Source organism: Euprymna scolopes, chromosome 13, assembly GCF_053919585.1.
Source record: "Euprymna scolopes isolate OS-2025 chromosome 13, ASM5391958v1, whole genome shotgun sequence".
In the NCBI taxonomy this organism is placed as follows: Eukaryota; Metazoa; Mollusca; class Cephalopoda; order Sepiida; family Sepiolidae; genus Euprymna; species Euprymna scolopes.
In genome coordinates, this window is record NC_136494.1 from 127,794,128 (window position 1) to 127,815,039 (window position 20,912).

Below are 20,912 nucleotides of genomic sequence, written 5' to 3' on the forward strand. Positions count from 1 at the left end.
ATCACCTCAGAAAGCAACTGAGCCAGATACAATTCTCTGTCTATATAAAAGCTAGATATGCTCCAAGATGGAACACTGCCACCACTTTTGGGTAAGGGAATCGCACAGAGTGCTCTTTCTTGTTTTGACAGATGACAAAATCAACTTTGAAATCTAGTGCAGGATTATCTCTCTTCTCTAAAGCCCCTTTCTTACAAATGAGACATTGCTAGTTTCTTTCTACTGTTATTTCTATAAAAGGTGCTCGACTTGGCTCTAATCTTTCATTGCTCCTTATAAAACATTCACAGTAAGACCTCACATTATTATCCCAACTGAAAAAGACTTTCCTTTCTTCCTCCATCAAGCAGTATTTCTATGGATTTTTTTTGTTTTTTTTTTTGCAAAGATTTCCACTTGTGGAACACATTACTGTGTAACTGTTTCCTTACTGATTATAACTTTGTCATCTACAAATTCAATGGTGGCAAATTTTTGTTCAAAACGAACCCATAAGTAATCAAACACAACAATTCAATCAATTAATCAATGTTAGTACACCTATAGTGTTCCTCATCTTTTAGCTAATAATCATTTCAGCTGATTGATCCATAGTTCTTCCAAGTTTAATCAAACAACGTTAGATAAGAAAATTATTAACCAAAATTTCCAGAAGTAAATTGTGTACAAATAAATCTTTTACTGGTGCTGTTTTCTATAAAATGAAATATAAATTTTTATATCTCACTAACAAACGTACCCGTCGTTGACTGGGTTCAAAAACAGCCTACAAACCAAAGCAAAATATGATGAAAGTAAAAATAAAATAGATAAGCCCCATAACTTATTATACCATACCTGTTCACACTGAAACACTTATCACAATATTCTGTGGATCTATATTAAAAAACCTTGTTAAACTTTGTGACATATTTCCATTCTATGGGGGTCAGATGTGAACGAACACCCCATAATTTTATTATACCATATTTCTTCAAACTGAAACATAATTATCAAAGTATACTTTCGAAGATAGATATGAAAAGTCTTTATTAAAGTTTGTGCCTATTTCCATTCCATAGAGGCCAGGCGCGAACGCAGACCTCACAATTTTATTATACTATCCCTATTTAAGTTAAACATACTTATCAAAGTATTATTATGTACATCTATATCAAAAACACTTGTAAACGTCTTTTTTTTTTTTTTTTTTTGTAATTTTTAAATTTTTTGTGGACCAGGCGTGAACGCAGACCCCACAATTTTAATGAACCACAGTTCTGCCAAATCAAACATACCCATTCCTGTGTCTCGATACATCTTCTATCATTATATGTGATTAGTTTTCTATAATAGTCAACCATATAGGAGCCTATTCGTGACCACACACACACACACAGACATTCAGATTTATATTATAGATTATATTTGGGGTTGTCAGGAAATTTTATTCCAATAAAGAAACCGTGAAATTTCCACATATCATATATATCATTTTAATGTGACTTAAATCTTGGCTGTATTTTTTTTTTTTATATTGCATACTGTGATGGTTTGAGTTAACATTGCTTAAAAATATTTTGAAGTAAATATTTTCTAGATTTGTCATTGTGAAACTCTGATTATGTCTAGTTGGCAAGTTTTCCAGATTTGCAACTTAAATGTTTTCCACTGCAGAATGAGATAAACTTTCAATTTTTGGCTGACTTCATTTGCTTCTTCCGTTGTTTTGCTAGAAAAGAAACAACTGACATGACTTGAATGCCTAGTCCAGACTTAATGAAATTAACCAAAATTCTATATTGAGCAATTTGCTCTGCTGCCGATCCTATTATCTTTCTAAATAAGAACATTTATTTTGCGACAATGCTTTCTTGGACAGGATCTTTGATTTAATAAGAACATTTAAGTTGTCTTTTTATTTCCTTTTTTAGAGATTTTTCTTAGTTTATAGATTTTTGGTAAGTTGTCAATGGTTTTCTACAAATTACTTTTATGGTAGAAAACAGAATATACAATTTTGTTCCAAAATATGAATTCAGTTTTATTTCAAAATACAATAAAAACTGTTTAAATATGTAAGAAATTTTTTTGAAAAATTTTTTAAAGGAGAAAATTGTTTTAGTTGAAACATTTCTACTTGTCATCATAGTCTGTATTAAATTTGTACATAGATGCTATTTCTAGCTTAGAAATTGTTGAATTAAATAAAAAAGAAAAGTAAAACATCACACTACTACATTAGTAATGTTGATGGTAGTTTAATGTAACAAATCCTTGGGACTCATAAGTGTTGATTTGAATGGGTTCCCAGGAAATTCTGTCAGTCTCAACAAAATTTCTTAATTGTAGACTGAACCTACCAATGTAAATTAAAAAAAAACCCCAAAAAACTGACCTTGACCTAAGAATAAGTATAGTTTTAAAAAAGAATTTAGTTGAGGACAAGTTCAGTTTTTTTTTGTTTGTTTTTTTTTTGCAAGTTTAATGTAAAAATAAAACTCCTATTAGATTTTTAGGCTCGTGTTTAACCCAAATATTCCTGTTTAGACACCTTTTCGGAATTCTGGAAAGCGATCATTTTACATAATGCATAACATAGCGCACTGAAATCCATACTTAAAAATTGAACAGTAAGTTTTGGAAAAAGATTTTTTATAATATGAGAATTTGATGTTTAATTGATATAGTAATGGAATAATCTGAACAAAACTGTTCAAGTCAGCCGAGAAGTTTTCTGTAAATATGGCTGATTTCACATTAAACTTGCACAGAAAATAATTTTACATGTGATTTTTTTTCTTAGGGCACAGTTGCTTTTGATATATTTTTTATTTTGCCTCTTTATTGTAATCTAACTCCAGCTCTTAATTAATGTAAAAAATCTGAACAAAATCATCTTGTTTTTCTAATTATTATTTTAAAAAGAAAAACTTAAATTGTTGAAAAAAATCATCCCAAATTGAACAGATGTTGGGATATCTATTAATTACAAGTTGAAAATATCACACACACACAAAGGTAGTTCCAAAAGTTAAGCCTTCTATTTTTTTATTAAAAAAGTTAAAGAGCTATGAAGACGAGTGGTTCCATTAAAACGAACGACCTTTTGTGGTCCAGAATTTATTTTTCTACATAGTCAACTTTTGCCAAGAATTCAATGACGCATCTCTGCTTCTGATGCACATCCATGACAAGATTGCTTTCTTAATCTCACACTGTCAATATCTGCAACAGTTGAAAATTTCAAGTTATAAATGCATAAGTTCAGTCATCATAACAATGTAATTTTACAATCCTCTCTGATCCATTAGGGCAGAATAAAAAATAGGAGGCATTACTTTTGGAACGCCTTCTCGTAATAGTTTTAGCATTTTAATTTTTAGAAAGATAAATGTGTTTTTCAAGATTCTGTAAAATCTAATGTGCTTTTCTTTTCTCCATTTTCATCATCATTAATAATATACTATTTTGTAACTATGCACTCAAATATGAAATCTTTTCCTATCTGATTTACAACATTAAAAGAATCAAATAGTTTCATGAAAATATTATGCAAATCTTTAGCTATTTACATCAACAATACAATAAAATATGTGAAATATCCAATTCATGAAAAGAGATTTATAATTTCAGCAGATAATCTAACTCCCTATTCACAAATTTCCATGAAAACAAGTGAAGCATGCATGGTCCCCTGTGAGTGCACAATGAACGAGGCATAAAAAAATGATGAAGTCAAGCATTGCCCCCCTCCCAGCCACCCACCCATTTAGCCCCAAAAGTCCCCAGGGGATGTCAAATCCTGGTGAAAATGAACAAACGGTGCAGTTTTAGGCATTAACATATGTAAATTTGAGTTCTGCACCATGCAAAAAAAAAAAGAAATGACTAATTCCATCATTTGCCCCTCCCCCCATTAGCCCAAAAGTCCTCTAGGCCTTAACATTTAAATTTGAGTTCAGCATCATGCAAAACTGCTAAATAGACATACACAGAAAATTTTGGACAAATATGGCTATATTATATATTAGTCCCAAAAATGGAGTGTTTTTATTAGCCCTAAAAGAGCCACTCGGACACACTCAAGGGTTATCGTGAAGTATAGACAAACAAAATTATATAGAAATCAGTTAGTTGCAACTTTTCGGAAAGTTTTATAAAAATCCAAGGCATCAAGTTTTATTAATAAACACAAAGTGTCAATTTTAGCCATTTTAACCCGAAAGGCACCCGGGGGGGGGGGGGCAACCAGAGTTTTTTTTGGAAAACTTGTTGTTACTTTTTTTTACTCATATCATGTTTAATGTTTGTTCAAAATTTCAAAACATTCCAAGGCGTAGTTATTGAGAGAAGTGTGGACAGACGAGCGGATGAACGGACAAGGGTGAATTTACAGGTCCACCCTCCTTTTGTCGGGGGACCAATAAATTCAGTATTAATTTTCCAAAATTGTAAATTAGTCAAATATGTACATCATAAATATTTTACAAAAATTATTCGCTGCACAATTATTTTATTAAATTCATATAATAATATAGGCTAAAGGTTAGGCGTTTTTAATATTCCGCAATTCTAATCTACAAACCTGTTATCAAAATAGATACAGGATAAATATAACTCTTAGCATCTGTATTAACCAAAAGTAATATTTCTGTTCTCATTTTACATGACTACATGAAATGTTAACCATTTGTTTAAATTTATTTTTGAATGTTTAAAAGATCTCACTTGAAGAGAAATAACTCTTATTGGTCCTTATGAGATTTACATCCGGGTACTGACACTTATTTTAGTCTCTCGTTTTCATAACGGTTAAATTAAAGTTTTCCACATGCATGAATTTAACAAAAAAGATTTCTTTCAAAATGTCATTTTTTTAATGATAACTGGAATTCTTAGTTTAACAACAGTATTATTTTTATTCGAAAAACGGCTTTCCAAGTATACGATCAAGGTTTTCATAACAATCTCTCCTAAAGTAAAGACATTTATACTGCAAGCCTTGAACAGTCAGATAAATTCCTATCAACAATCAAAGACTCTAAAGCATAGTATATTTTAGATGCAGGTGTATTGATAGGCAAAACATAAAAATGAAAAAGAATGAAAACCTAGTTTTAGAAACAAGTAAATACAAAGTAAAGATGTAGCAGAGATGTTTACTAAAACATAAAGAGAGCCGTAAACTTAATAATATTGCAGAAAAGATCTTGAGTATAAAAATAATGCTAAAAAGGAATAATACAAATTATACTAGCTGGTATCCGAATTACAAGTGAAAGGAAAGATAAAATCACACGTGGGGGGGGGGGGAGGTAAAAGAAAATTTGTTAAATAAAAGAAATAACACTAAAAAATATTATGATTATTGAATTCTGTTAGAGGGAAGAAATGCAATATTTCATACTTATGATGTTCAAAACGTCACAGATAAAAAAAAAACAAAAAAACTGTGCCATGAAATTGTGAAGTAGGCAGCTACATAGATCTTAGATCTGAGGATATAGAACCAAAAGGATTTTGCTGGTGATGAGTTTCAGGGAATCCCCTAAGAAAAAAAAAAATGGCTGGCTAAGGGAGATATATATATATATACATACATAGACATCGACAGAACAACATTATAAACATTCAAATAAAAAAAATTGAGATTGTAGCCATTTAAAAATTTTTTTTTTATAATTTCATACAAGACTGAGATTCTATACTGTGGAGACTTTGAACAAGATGTTAAGAATTAGATGACTAAAACCATATTTGTCATAAAACTAATCAAAATAGAATCCTAACACACATGCACTAGAACCGATTCCATTATAACAGAAGATAGTTTTCAAAGTCAATCATAGATTCATAATTTTTTTTTTTTTTACTTCAATCGTGTTGATCATCATCATCATCATCATCATCATCATCATGTCGTATGAATCCAAAGATTCTGTTGTTGGCATTGATTTTCCTGATATTTTTCTAGTCAGAAATCTTTCTAGAAAGACATCGGGTACTTTCAAGAGGGGCCACATGAAGGTTGCCAACATCCTAAGTGAAAGTGATTTTTGTGGAGTGAACTGGACTTGAATTTGGAGCACCCAGGTCGTCAGTCAGTGTTGTTAACCACTACAGCACCATCACTTCCCTTTAATTGTGTTAATGGGAGTTAATATATTTCTCTATTTTATCTTGAGGAAGCTCAGAATGAGAGGAGGGAGATGATAACCTATGACATCTTTTATGGGCCATTTAATTTAATATTAAAACCTAGATCGGTCAACTTTCATGTAGATAAAGGCAAAAAGACGTGCATTCAAAGTTTAAACTTTATTTATAACAAAATATTAGCTTCAAAGGAGAATGTTCAAATTGAATAATTCATTGAGGAAATGAGAGAAAAAAAAAAGAAATTAAAGAGAAATGTTTATAAATGTACTTATTTTATTTATTTATTTATTTTTTATTTTTTTTTTTTGGTGATATTTTCCTTCTGTTTTATTTTTTTTTTAGTAATTTCAATGGGAGTGTATTTTGCTCTTACAGTGAAGACTGATTTTTCTCTCTCTCGATTACTGTGCTTTTCTTTTCTCTCTCTCTCTCTCTCTCTCTCTCTCTCTCTCTCTCTCTCTCTCTCTCTCTCTCTTCGGTTTATAAATAAAAGGCTCAGGGTTTTTTTTTTTTTAATATCCACCTGTAGGCTCAAAGAAAAAAATCAATTTTATAAATATTTTTTCTTTTGGACTGGAAGAATGCACAAAACCTGGCTGTAACCAACGTTTTTAAAAATTTTGTATTTGGCAGTCAACGAGTTAACATTTCGTTGGGAGTGTACTTTTATTTACTAGTCCCCACAAACCCCAAATAAATAAAACATTATTACAGAATAAGTTTTCATTTTCCTTTTTGCATCACACTAAATATCGAATTCCAAAATTTTAAATACATTCAACTTTGTTGATTATCATCATATCATATGAATTCAAAAATTCTATTATTGGCATAGGTTTCCCTGATATTTTTCTAGTCGGAATTTTTTCTAGAAAGACATTGGGCACTTATGGGAGGGACCACAAAAAGGTTGCCAACATCTTGAGTGAAAGTGATTTTTGTGGAATGAACTGGATTTGAACTTGAAACACTCAGGTCATCAGTTCATGTCATTAACCACTTAATCACTGTCACCTCCCAACTTTGCTGATATCATTTTTTTTATGTGGATGCCAATTAATATTAATGGTGGAGCAATTTTTTTTTTTTTTTTGACAAGGATTCTTCCTCACTGGCAAATTTTGTATGTTTATATTTTAATGTAACATGGATAGGTTCGTTAAAGTGATATATTTATTTCCAAATCGCAATGTTAACAAATAAAATTAAGTTTAAAGGAAATAAACCAATTATTACACAAAATATTAAGAAATTCAACTGTAATTGCATATTAACTATAAACAATAGAAATGTATCCACAAGTTTCATCTAATAATAAAATAGCTTTTTAGTGCGAAAGTTAATGATTATGCTGGAGTTTTCTTTAAAAACCTTTTTCATTTAAAATGTCTGTTTATTATTACAGGTCCTGGATATGACCTTAAACTATATCTGATGGTGAGGCCCCCTGCTTGTGGGCTTTGGGAAGTGTGGAGCCACTCTTTAATTACCATTGCTTCCAGGTCCACTCTGACCCAGAGTGGCACCTGTTAGGGTCCCAACTATGGGTTGAATAGAAACCGACTTGAAAAAAACAAATATACTCTATTAAAAATTTTCTTCAAAATCACTGGATTCGGCATTAAATAAGCTGAAAAGGTTGATATGCCGTAAAACAAAAACAACCAATCAACATTATTATTAGATTAAATATGCACAATCATATACGGAATAATCACGCTGAAACACCAGTTCTTATTAAATCACTGAATAAAGCATCGTTGAGCTTGGTGAGTGTTAAAATTGGTGACCATGTGAAAATACCAGGCGCTGTATGTGCTTTTTGCTTATCTTGGCATTGTTTCCAGTTGTCCTAGATTTCTCCTTGCCACTAGAACCAAGTAGTGCCAACTCAGGAGAGGTGTGGATGGAGATTTCGCAACCCATGCTTCTCAATTACAAGAGGCCAGTGAAATATGGAAAAATAATTTCATGTGTCAATTATCAAGGTAACTTATATACGAGAAACATCAACATAAAAGATCTTGTTTGATTGTTTAATTGATATCAAGATTTGACAAGAATATATAAACAAATATGTTTTTGACGTTTCTTTTTATGGGATCAATTAGGTTTCAAGGATCCCAGAAAATAAGCAAAATGAAAGACAATTTTGTGTTGAGTTTAGGTGCACGTGATATCTTAAAACACAGATAGTAAACCAGAATTGTTTTTTTTTCACCAGAAGTCAATTTTCAATATAGCTATTTTTTTGTGGAGTCCTTGAAGCCTAATTGATTCTTTTTATGTCAGGTAGTAATTTATAGTTGGAATACAAATGTCTTGAAAGGAAATTCTATTTTGTTTATATTTACAGTTGAACGCACAATTACTTTTTATTGTTTGATATGGCGCTTTTTTTTTTTTTTTTTTTTTGTCAGTTAATTGGTTTGTCACGCTTTGGTTGTTTGAGTTTTTTCTTCAATAAATCTTAACATTTTTACGACATGATGAAGCTTTATGAACATTGGTGTGTGACAGTTATGCTGTGGCTAAAATATATGTTGGATTGACTCAACGGTTTCAAAGTCATTTAAAAAATGTGACTTTTACATTAAAATAAAAAGTTCAGCATGGATGTTGTTGCATTCTAAAAAATATTTTGACCCTCAGTCAAATTAACATTTTCCTTTCCACTTCTTTCTGTTCTCTCGCCCAAGAATGGTTGCAATATGCAGATTACCTTTTGATATGAACACATTCCTCTGTCTGCTGTCAATATAATTTGGCTCCATTTTATAGTCTCTTTTGCCATCATGTATGCAAATAACATATCGTCCAATGACTTGGCCCTTTTAGATTTAATTTACAAAAATAAAAAAAAATGGAAATGGCACTAGTTAGTGCCTCTTTTGGAGGAAGCTTGTTAAACCCGCATTGGGTTAACCCAATGCGGGTTTAACTAGCTTCCTCCAAAAGAGGAAGTTCCATGGGAGTATGAAATTCACAAATGGTCCTCCGGTCGCATGCATGTCACTGTTAGGGGAGATGATGACGTTAGGTTTTTGCAACTCTTACAGGGAGGTGTCAACGTCCTACGTACAGTGCTTTGAATTCCAAAATTTGTCACCCATCTGATATTGAACAGGCTCAACGTTGCTTAACTTTGGTAATTAACGAGAACCGGTGTGTCAATATTATTATGCCGTGCATCACAAGCAACAATATATATACACTTTTTACTCCACGACGTCACTGCTAGCTGTCATCTTGAGGCTCAAGATTGTGCCAAAGTTGGACTTGATTATACTCACATGCAATATATGTTGCCATGGAAATCTTTTTGGCGATTGGCAGGCGAGATGTCTTCCCAGTACCTTCGCTACAATTTTGAAATAACATTTTAATTTGTAAAACTGTGGATTTTACGAGGGCATCATTTTTTTTTTTAGATGTATTCAGGCATTTCTATAAGAGGGTCTGCTTGTCAGTTAGTCTGTCACGCTTTAATTTGAAGTAGAATTTTCAACATTCAACGCTTCAAGATTGTACTTATATTCAAATGTTTGATTTCAAGTTTAGGTATTTACTAAAAAGGAAAGGTTGGGCTGAGAGAACTGGGCTTTCTTTTTTTTTTTTTTTCAGAATAATTGGTCTGATATTCAAAGATGAAAAGGGAAGCTGTTTATATATATATATATATATATATATATATATATATATATATATATATATATTAGTTTTAAATAAAATAGGTGGAAGTTTCTCAAGAGCTCTTTCGGCTATCATCTCATGAGGAGAAAATCGATGGCGTAAAAAATATTATGTCGAAAGTTAAAAGAGTTCTATTGGGGAACTATTGAATGTGCCAAAAGTACAGGAACAACTAAATTAAGTTTATTAACGTTTAAAAACGATTAAAATATTGGCACAACGAGGGGGAAAAAAAAACGGGAGAAAAGATTCAAAGTTCCCCAAAGAGAAACAATGCATTTGCTGTTTCCTTTTGCCGGCACAAAGAGGGTTTACGCACCACAATAGAAACATACTCCAAAATCTTTAAATGGTTTCTGGAGTCTGTCTTTATTGCAGTGCGTAAACCTTCTTTGTGCCGGCAAAAGGAAACAGCGAACGCATTGTTTCTCTTTGGGGAACTTTGAATCTTTTCTCCCCCCCCCCTCGTTGTGTCAATATTTTAATCGTTTTTAAACGTTAATAAACTTAATTTTAGTTGTTCCCGAACTTTTGGCACATTTAATAGTTCCCCAATAGAACTCTTTTAACTTTCGACATAATATTATTTTTTATGCTATCGATTTTCTCCTGATGAGATGATAATCGAAAGAGCTCTTGAGAAACTTCCACCTATTTTATTTAAAACTCTCTCTCTCTCTCTCTCTCTCTCTATATATATATATATATATATATATATATATATATAGTGTGTGTGTGTATGATATAATCACATTGACACACTAGTTCTTGTTAGATCACTAAAGTTAAGCAACGTTGAGCCTGGCTAGTACCAGATGGGTGACCATTTGGGATTTCTAGATGCTGTATGTGCTCTCAACTTATCTCAACATTGTGTCTTTTCATCCTGAACCTCCACTTGCCACGACAACGGTGACTCAGGAGAGATGTGGTTGGAATTAGCACATCTCTTGCCACAAAAATTCCACATGCAGGCACCGTTACAGTGGGTATCTATAGTCTGTCAAGATTGAAGGAAGCTACCATATATATGTGTGTGTGTTGTGTGTGTGTGTATGTATATATATATATATATATATATATAACCTACAGATGTTTTTCTTTGCTCTGCTCGATATTACTAGCATCAACAGATAACTAATGATAATGTTTAAATTGCAAAAAAAAAAAAAGAAATAGAAATACTACCAATGATTCAAGCCCAGTGAATAGACGGTTTTAAATATTGATATAACAGAAATTACAATTTCTTAAGTTAATTTTGTATTATGATTTATTGTTTATAAATAAACATGTTTTGCAGAAGATCTCTTAAGGTTTTATTTGAAGATGTTTACGTGAACAGATTTAGTCAGATTTCCATTACAATCGACATGACGCTTTATGGGTTCAGTCCGTTCAGTTCAATTTTCATGTTGTTAAATAACATGTTATTGATAAAATTATTGGAAGTTAAAAGCCTGCACATTAGTTCTTTTAAATATGGGATAGTTCAAATTAGTTTTGATTTCTACATATTATAAAAATCTTGAACAAACAAACCATCTCATCCTTTTTTATCAATTTTAAATGTTCAAATTTTATGCTACTTGTTTTTATATAAACAGCAACAAAATCATATTCTGACCACACTTTATGTGTCTATAGTTCACCTGAACGTAACTTGCACAGTGATTATTTATTGAAATCAAAAAGAGTCTAAAATAAAACCTAATTTAAATTATCCTATTTTAAAAAGTAATTTAAAAATGGAATTAAGTTAACCAGAATGCATTTTAAGTCAGCTATTTTGATCTTTTTTTGATAATAAAAAAAAAATGGAACAACTTTTTTTTTATTGTTAATTCACAAGGCACATTGCCACTTGCATGTAGAGGGCTACTATTTGGGACACATTTTGCAGGGACTCTATGTAGGGAGTTGAGCAGCAAGATCTCTGTTCATATTGCACTTCTGCAGTTAGGGAAGCATAAACCCAAGAAGGAATTCCAAAGTCTAACAGTTTGAGGGAAAAAACTATTAGAGTAAAAGGCTTTCCTGCATCTAGAGATCTCTACTGTGTAAGGGGTGGGATTTTTCTGCTTGTCAGGTTTATTGGGAGTATTTATGTTGAGAGGGTACAAGGGCTGGTAGTTCGTCAAAGCACCTTCCAATAAAACACTTGTAAAATAGGCACAGGGGGGCAACATTTCATCGATGAGACGAGGGTCAGAATTTGCTTGACGATTCTTTTTTGAATACTGTCGAGGAGAGAAAGGCTAGTTGCAGATACAGATGCACCAGCCAACAATACTCCATACATGGGCAGATGGTCACCTTGTAGAGGTACAAGATACTCTCAGGCATAAGTAATCCTCTCACACAGTAGAGAGAGCCCACCTTCTTTGCAGCAGCATTGGCAATGCCTTCAATGTATCTGTTCTAATTTTTGTTCCCTGTGAACATTAAGCCAAGGATTTTAAATGAAGAGCTTTCAGATGGTGTATCATTAGGCATGGCTATCAGTGTTTGAGAAGGTTTCTTGTAATTAATGAAGGAAAGAAACTTAACCTTGTCAGCATTGAATGTTACCAACCATTTTATGTCCCCATTCTATTACAGACTTTCCTCAGATTCTGGCTGTTTGAAAGTTGAAAATTTCTATAGAAATTTTTTAACTGTGGAATCAGAAGTAATTTCTAACTTTAAAATTCTTGACAAATCCTCGTGTATTAAAAAGTTAAGTTTGAGAAGCTATTTCTATTTAATAATTCTATAGATTAAAAGATTAACACAAAATTATAGTTTGAGAACAATTTAGTTCAGTTAATAATTTAATGAACAATAATATAATCGTATATAATTAAATTTAACTTTTAAAATCCATTTTCTTTTTAAATTTTATTTGAACTAAAAAAAAAAATGTGTATATACCAAACAATAATGAATGCTGGACTCTCACTCAATCGTCTCTTATCCAACTGCAGCATAATAATGGATCCATGATTAGATGGATCTGAAATGTAAAATCTAACACTCCATCTGTGCCTTAATCTAAATGCAGATTCCATAAACAGAGCTTCCCCAGAACTACCCACCTGTGGAACACTGTTCCACTGTCCTGCTTCTCGGTTGAATACAACATGGTAGCCTTCAAATCCAATGTAAACAAGATCTTGTTGAGCCGTCCCCATAAATAATCAAATTTTACCCAATTTACACCATTGACGATTACTCCACTAACACTTTACATTCATTAATCGTTATCCTTGAGTGGCCTTCAAGCCTTGATAAATGGTGACTCTCAAGTAAAAAAAGAAAAATAAAATCTAACCAAACTTAATGCATTAGGTGAAGAATTTCTGAATACAGTAAACTTTTCCAGCATGAAGGTTATCCTTAGGATGAATTGGTTACATTAGTATTGTCATGTGGAGCACGTTGGATAAATTATTGCAGAAGCATAGATGTCTTGAATCGCAGGAAGTGTGACTGACCAAAGGAAATTTGTAAGCAAGTGATTGGACAACATCATAAAGATGGTGTTGTTTTGAAGAGAGTTAACCTGCTGGAAACTGAGCTTGCGAAATATTAAGAAAATGTCTGATCACAGGAGAAGAGAAAAGTGACACTAAATGGAAAGAGGGATTTATATTGTATCTTGTTTGATGTGCTTTCTAGCTTTTATAAAGTATATGATTCATTTCTCTACATTAATGCCCGTCCCATATTTGAATGATTGTCATTTATTTATGTATATTGAAGTCTCTTAAGTCTGATGAACTGAATGATTTCAACTCTTATATTTCATTAAATGAACACTCACGCATAGTCTATACTTTAACATGAATGTGCTTATCAACTTAACGTTTATCTTGTCTGTCATCTTTTTTGTTTGTTTTTTCCTTTCATTCAGTTTGCTTGGCGCCAACGCTTCCTCTCGCATTATTGATGCCTCTGTTTAGTCTCAAGAGACAATGGATACTACCTGTAAGGGTAACTGCACGTGTAATTGTGAAGCAAAGGTTGTGCAATCGACAACCACACCTCTCCTGACTTTGCACTGCTTGAGTCCAGTGCTAGACAACTGAAAACAAAGAACACATACAACATTCTGGAATTCCCAAATGGTCACCCATTTTAGTACTTACCAGGACAAACATTGCTTAACTGAGGTGATCTAATGGGAACCGGTGTGTCAGTGTGAATTATGCCACATTATCATAGCCTTCTTAAATTTAGAAATCTCTTAGAACATGCCACACAGGGCTTCAAGCAACCTACAAGACTCTTGCTTTTTTTGTTTTGCTTTTATCTTTTGGTGTTGTTTTGTTGATTTTCTTATTAAATTAATGATTCCATACAGAATCTACATCCATACTTGATCTCTTGTTAATCTTGGAATGACCTATCATATCAGCAAATGTGGGCATGAGATGTTTCAAAGAGCTTGCTCATACGCTAGGTTGCTCAAAGTGCAAATATCTATCCCAGATAACACTGTGTCTATTTAAACCACTTTGTATATAGTTAATGTGAAAATACTTTGATACATATGTTACATTAATAGAAAGCTGCTGTTGATGATCAATAAATGCTGATTTACTCTCAACAAGAACACACAGATACTCTGACCTTATACTGAACTACTACTACCACATAGATAATACTGCCATTTTTTTTTTTTACTGGAAAGTGATACTTATACAGGGTGGAATGATAAAATTGTAACCGTAGAAAAGGCAACATGATTCTATTTCCGTTTGACGAAAACCGTTTTTCTTTTTTTGGTGTAGACTATTTACTAATTTGCCAGTCGTGTACAAATCCTCAAAGCGACTACTTTGTTTGGTCATATGTTGAGAACGTTACTAACATGACTTCCCACAACACCAAAGCCAGCCTGGTTGCCGCCATCCGCCGAGCTCCTACCAGTGCTTATGGAGAAGGCATGCTCCCAATTTCAGACCCATATCAAGGCGGTGATTGAGGCTGAAGGCGGCTACATTGAATAGATGTCAGCTCTACTACATAATACAAGTTATCTGAATTGATTTTTTTCAATAAAAGTTTTAAAATAAAGCAGGAGTGTTGTTTTTTATAGGGCGACACTTTCAACGTTCCACCCTGTTTTTTGAATTAAAGATACTATTTAAAAAATTTAGTTTAACGGTAGTTGCATTTGTATTAAATGTTTGCAAGTTTGATAATCAATACTCTTTTTTTTTTCAGCTTCTTCAGTTTTAAGCTAATCATTAGTGACAAACAGAAACGAAGCCATTTACATCAACAATATGTCAACCATGTCTGTGGAGACAGAAATTGATGACTCTCTGTACAGGTCAGCAAGAACTTTCAGAATTTTTTTATTTTAACTGTTGATATTTTTTAATACTGAATCTTTACAAAATGATTGCATGCACTGTTAAGTCTATTTCTTTTTCTTACAAAAACATCTTCCTTTGTTAATACACTTTTTTATTTTATATTTTACAACTTCCATAGATTACATATTGTTGCGTGTACCTAATTAAATGTTTACTATGCTTAAATGCATAACATACTTTTTTATGACAATTTTTGGATGAGAATTTTTAGGATGTTTTTCAGAAGTTTATCCTTGTTCATTTCTTCATCTAATATATAAAGTAAAGTTTGTTTATTGTTTGTCATCGATTGCATTATTTGCAACAAAATCATTATTTGATTCTAGTTTATCAGTTTTTTCTTGTGGATCGTTGCAGCATGTTGTTAAGAATAAAATGTAATTTTATTTAATTAATTCCAGAAAATATTTGGTCCAGATTGGAATTATTTTCAAATGGTCACCATCATAAAAGAAAAAAAAAAAAACAGGATGTAACTCTGTATTGATCCATATGAATATACTTTCATTTGATTGAAACACAAAAAAAGATTTTTGGAAAAAAAGAATGAATGAATGCTATGTTTAAAAAAAAAAAACAACCCAAAAATAGACAACGAGCAACATCAAGTATGACCATTAGATAGCTGAGTGAGTGTATATAAACAGTGTAATGTCTAGTTAACTGATTTTCCTTAATGTTGTGATATATACAGTGTGTCATCTAGTATGAGCATAGGCTTGTATAGATACACGTCTGTATTTCTTACATGTGTCAATATATATTATATGGGCTCCTGTATCGTCTAGTAGTGTATGTAACAGTGTCTTTGATATCCAATAAATGCGTGTATACAGAGTATAGAAATATTCATCGTGTCCTGCATGGATATAGAATGTTCATTGTAGTGTGGCTCTTCTTCACAAATACATGTAGTTAACGAACATGACACGCAATCTTTTATAGACATCTTTTCTTACAATCATAATAACATCTATGTCTGATTGTCTCAGACCAAAAGGCACATACGGGGCTCTACGGACAAATTTACCTTTAGTTGACCTTTGACAACTAAATATTTTCATTTACTAGCCAAATAGAAAAGTTTGAAATAGAAAACCCACATGATTTTTAGAATATGACATGTTCGTTCTGTGACGAGTATGTACATCATAAAGATCTTTCTATGCTTTTTCACTCAGTAGTGAGCTTTGGAAGATTGTCGGTGGAAGAAACACAATTGCCTAATGATAAGCGTTTCATGTCTAGTCGCCACTTTGAAAAATCATTCGTAAATGCGACTGTTTCACTTGCAATGTCGAGCCCTGACATACCTTCTTATTTATCTAAACCCCCGAAAGAACATCATAAGTTATATTTTACATGCCTTTTATTCCTTAAAGATTCCCTTTTTGGAGTTTGGCATGCCGAGTCTCTTTCTACATTTTCACTGGTTCTCCACCTTCTGCTTCCAACAGGGATCATCCATATTATTTTCAAATGGTTACCATTGTAAAAGAAAAAAAAAACAGGATGTAACTCTGTATTTATCCATAGACCACTCGCTAATGCATTTCTCACCAACTATTTAGCTTGATCTCTGCTGATTAACTATTATGTCAGCAAAACCCCACTCACATGTCCAAAGACACAAACAAGTGATCTCTCACATAAGCCAAAATCTGTTTACTTCTAACCAAATTCCACAACTAGTCCAAAAATTCTTAAATCAACTTTATTTTATTTCTGAGTTAAATTCTTGGCTAAACATTCCAAGCTGTAAATCCACATTTTAAAAAAATCTAATTGCTTTTGTTTTTTCTAATAATAATAATCAACAAAGTTACTTGGCGTTGCCCGGTATGCTAATATAATACTTCATGTCTATTTGATGTATATTATTTTCTAAATGGTCTAGTTATCATTAGGGCTATGACAACAGAATATTCTTATTGTTTTGACTCGAGTATATATCTGAAACAGACAACTGAGAACCACATCACTGTATATAAAAACATAAGATATTAATGGATGCACACTCGAGAGTCAAAACAATGAAAAAAATATGCTGGTGTCCTAGCTCTAGTTATCAACATCATCAGTCAACATGGTGAAGAGGGTGACTGGAATAAAAACAGGACCTGTCAATAGGTGCTATAGCACATACTTTTAAGCTTATCAATTCTATTTGATCACTTTTTGTCCTGAAGTATCCTTATATTGCATATATACTGTCGTATTTGGACGTACAGTTTCTCAGACTAATCTTCAAAAAGTGGAGCTAGTTCTGTATACACTATAGCCATCATAAATATTCTCTTTCACACAAATACTACTTAGTACAACTAGCAAGGACAACCCAAATCCAGAGGCAATACGGTTGTAATGATGCTTGTAGTTTTTTTTTTTTTTTTTTCTCAAGGAAGTCACCACTTACCAAGGCTCGAAGGCCACTCGACGATAAGGGTTAATGCATGTAAGGTGGTAATTTAGTAATTATTAGAGTTATGACAACAGAAAATTCTTATCATTGTTTTGACTCTTGAGTATATATCCGATACAGTTAATCAACCGAAAACCACATTACTCTATCTAAAATCAGATAAGATATCAATACACTCGAGAATTAAAACAATGAAAAGAATATGCTGTTGTCCTAGCTCTAGTAATCATTAATGATTTAAATTGGGTAGAATTTGGATTAAGGAGACAGCTGAACAAGAACTTGTTTACATTGATAATCCTGCATGTTGGCTGCTTGGAGTTTATCCTTATATTATCTTCTAATCAAGCTGCGGACAATGATTGGGATTTGGCACAGCTCTAAGTGATTCAGCAACAGTCTATACTTGTCCTTTATCAGTGTCTGTGTTTGGCTTCCTACAATGAAAATGTTGGACATTTTAAGCTGAGAGAAACCACCAGAAAAATCCACAGGGATCATACACTCTTCCTTCTTGATGACTTTAATGCTACAGATTGAAGCTGATTGGATGACATGCAATTAGAACATGCAACCGTAATAGTTTACATCAATGTAACAAGTTTAATCTAGTTATAGACATGTTTCTTTTCTATCAGGAAAAAAAAGAAAGCTATTTGAATATAGGTTTCTAAATTGGCAGGTGATCAACTTTAATATTGTTTGTTCCTAGAACTGCAATAAAAGAACTGCAATACTAGAACTGCAATAAAAGAACTGCAATACTAGAACTGCAATACTAGAACTGCAATAATCTTAATATATAAGTTATGAGTAATGTATTGAGTACTTGACTGTTCATCATCTCCTGAAAGCTGCTTTTAATATGAAAAATCCAAAATTATCTTTTCAGTTTTAATCTTTTATCTCTATGAATGTGGAGTCATAATTTTGGGACAATGCATAATTTTATTTTTTAATGACTATGCATGTAATGTCTAAGAAATTTAACACCTTACACAGCCTAACATCACAAGTGCATTCGAGAAGTTTTATTACCACACAAACCGAAAGGCTTGACATATAAAATCAACAGTAGGTTCTTTGATATGACAGGGGCATGTTTGAAATGAATATTTGTTTAGAGCACAATTGCAGCATGATACTTAACTTTTTGCATTTTAAACTTTAATTCAAGGCATTATATATAAAAAAACATTTTATAAAAGCAACAGTAGGTTCTCTACAGTGCAATTTAGACTCCAATGTATTGTGAACCAAGTCACTGCGATAGGTATGTGAGCTTTCTCTTGGTGCACCGCAATGGGTATCCAGGTAGAACAGGCAATTAATCGATTTGATTGAAAAATGGGCGATTTCACCGATTTCGATAACAATAAAAATATGAGAGTGTGAAATATTTGTTGACAATCTTTCAATCCCAGGCAACATTAGGTCACCATGCTAGTAGTCTTTAAATACAATCCAAGCAAAACTGCTGACATAATTTAATACTTTGCATCACTTTTCCTGCTCATAATCTGAGATGTTAGCATTAATTTTCTCTCATAATTTGATATAATGAAAAACTACAATAAAACTATATAAAAGCCAAGTACATCCAAGGATGGAGTACTGCTGCCATATCTGGGCAGGAGCTGCTAAAAACAGCCTATCCTGCCTTGACAGAGTACAAAATAGACTTTGTAGCCTAGTGGGGGATGCCGTTTTCTCTTCCTTGCAATCTCTCTCCCACAGAAGGGACGTTGCGAGCCTGTCCTTGTTTTATCGTTATTTCCATGGCAAGTGCTCGTCTGAGCTCCAATTTCTGCCCCCCCCCCCCCGCCAATCTTTTACAAAAAACACCCGTCTAGCTGAAACCACTGTCAGTAATTTTCCCCACTCTTTATCTGTGCCTGAGTCAAAACGTAGATTCCATGAACAAAGCTTCTTTCTTAGAAGTGCACGTCTGTGGAACTCTCTTCCATTTGCCTGTTTCCCACCTGACTACAACTTGGATGTCTTCAAGTCCAACATAAACAAGTTCCTGATGAACTGCCCCCTTAAGTAAGACACTTTATCAGATCTCCATTACTAATGATTACTACGATATTGTCCTATTGATTACTGTACCCTTATCCCCGAGTTGCCTCCGGGCCTTGATAAGATGTGACTTCCATGTAAAAAAAAAAAAAAATACAAGAAGGATCTTGCTAAAACAGAATAGCAATAATCTGTAACATAAAAGTGTCTAGGAATGCAATTGAAAGCAAAACCCTATACGAAGAGTAAGCAAAATTTTTCCCTAATAAAATTTAATGAGGAATCCAATGATAATAATTTTTTATTAGAATTTTTTTTTGCAATAAAATGACAAAATCGGCATTTGTTTTGAACATCCATAAACATTAAAGACGATTCTATTTTATCCATAAATCGAAGTTTACTGAAAAAAAAAATGTTAATATGGATCTTCAATCATTTCCAGGCAACACCAGGGATGGCAGCTAGCAAATTATTTTTTGCACACACTGAAATAAAAGAACAAATAATTTATTTACTAAAATATAGAATTTTTTTAATCAAGTGTAAGAATGTGTTAGGTTTTTTTTTTTTACACCATTTTATATTAAAATGAATTCCTTTACTTTCCTTAACTTTTAGTTTTTTAATTGAAACTATTCTGTATTTTTAAGAACTTTTTGATCTGTATTTTTTGTGCATTCTAAAGAGTTGATTTTTTGTGCATTCTAAAGAGTTGACTTTTATCTTTAGTAGAATTTGTGGAATCCATAGCCAAACTCTGCTCTTAGAAATTTTCCACTTGTTAAAATAATGTTTTTTATTGTAAAAAAAATAGACATGTTCCAAAAACACACAGCAATTCAAATTTTATAGGCTCAACTTGTTTTTAAAATAAAAAATAAAAAACAAAACAAAACATGTCTATCCATTTTATGACCCAAATGCTATCATTTTGGATCTTGAAATGAGCAGGTATGTTTTTGTTAATGAACCGAAGTCTAAAGAATTCAATTGAAAAAGAAGGTAAAACTCAGTCTGATAATTTTTTTCATAAAAGAATATAATAAAAAAGTTGTCAAGACTGGTTGGATTAGGATAAGAGGACCCTCTCCCCTCCCCCAAGTAAATGTATCAAATAAGAAATGTACAGAAAAGGTGAACTGTGCTGGAATGGAGTTGGGTGTGAGAGGTCCCCCCTCCCTGGAAAATCCTACCCCAAATGTGTTTTTATTGATAACAGATGAGTAGAACACTATTTTTGTGAAAGTATCCCTCAGGTTTGAGCT

The 20,912-nt window shown here is 32.5% G+C and overlaps 1 protein-coding gene across 4 annotated transcripts in view; it reads left to right on the forward strand.

Moving 5' to 3' along the window:
- Nucleotides 1–20,912, forward strand: part of LOC145292185 (ubiquitin-like modifier-activating enzyme 6) — a 577,203-nt gene that overhangs the window by 39,578 nt on the left and 516,713 nt on the right. For 2 of the 4 annotated variants that reach the window (XM_080138474.1, XM_080138475.1), the window contains exon 2: nt 15,055–15,154. In XM_080138474.1, the coding sequence (XP_079994600.1) occupies nt 15,108–15,154 (47 nt within the window). In that variant the 5' untranslated portion in view covers nt 15,055–15,107. Of the gene's footprint in view, nt 1–15,045; nt 15,155–20,912 lie in introns of all 4 variants that reach the window. The other 2 variants (XM_080138476.1, XM_080138473.1) reach the window with 1 other exon arrangement.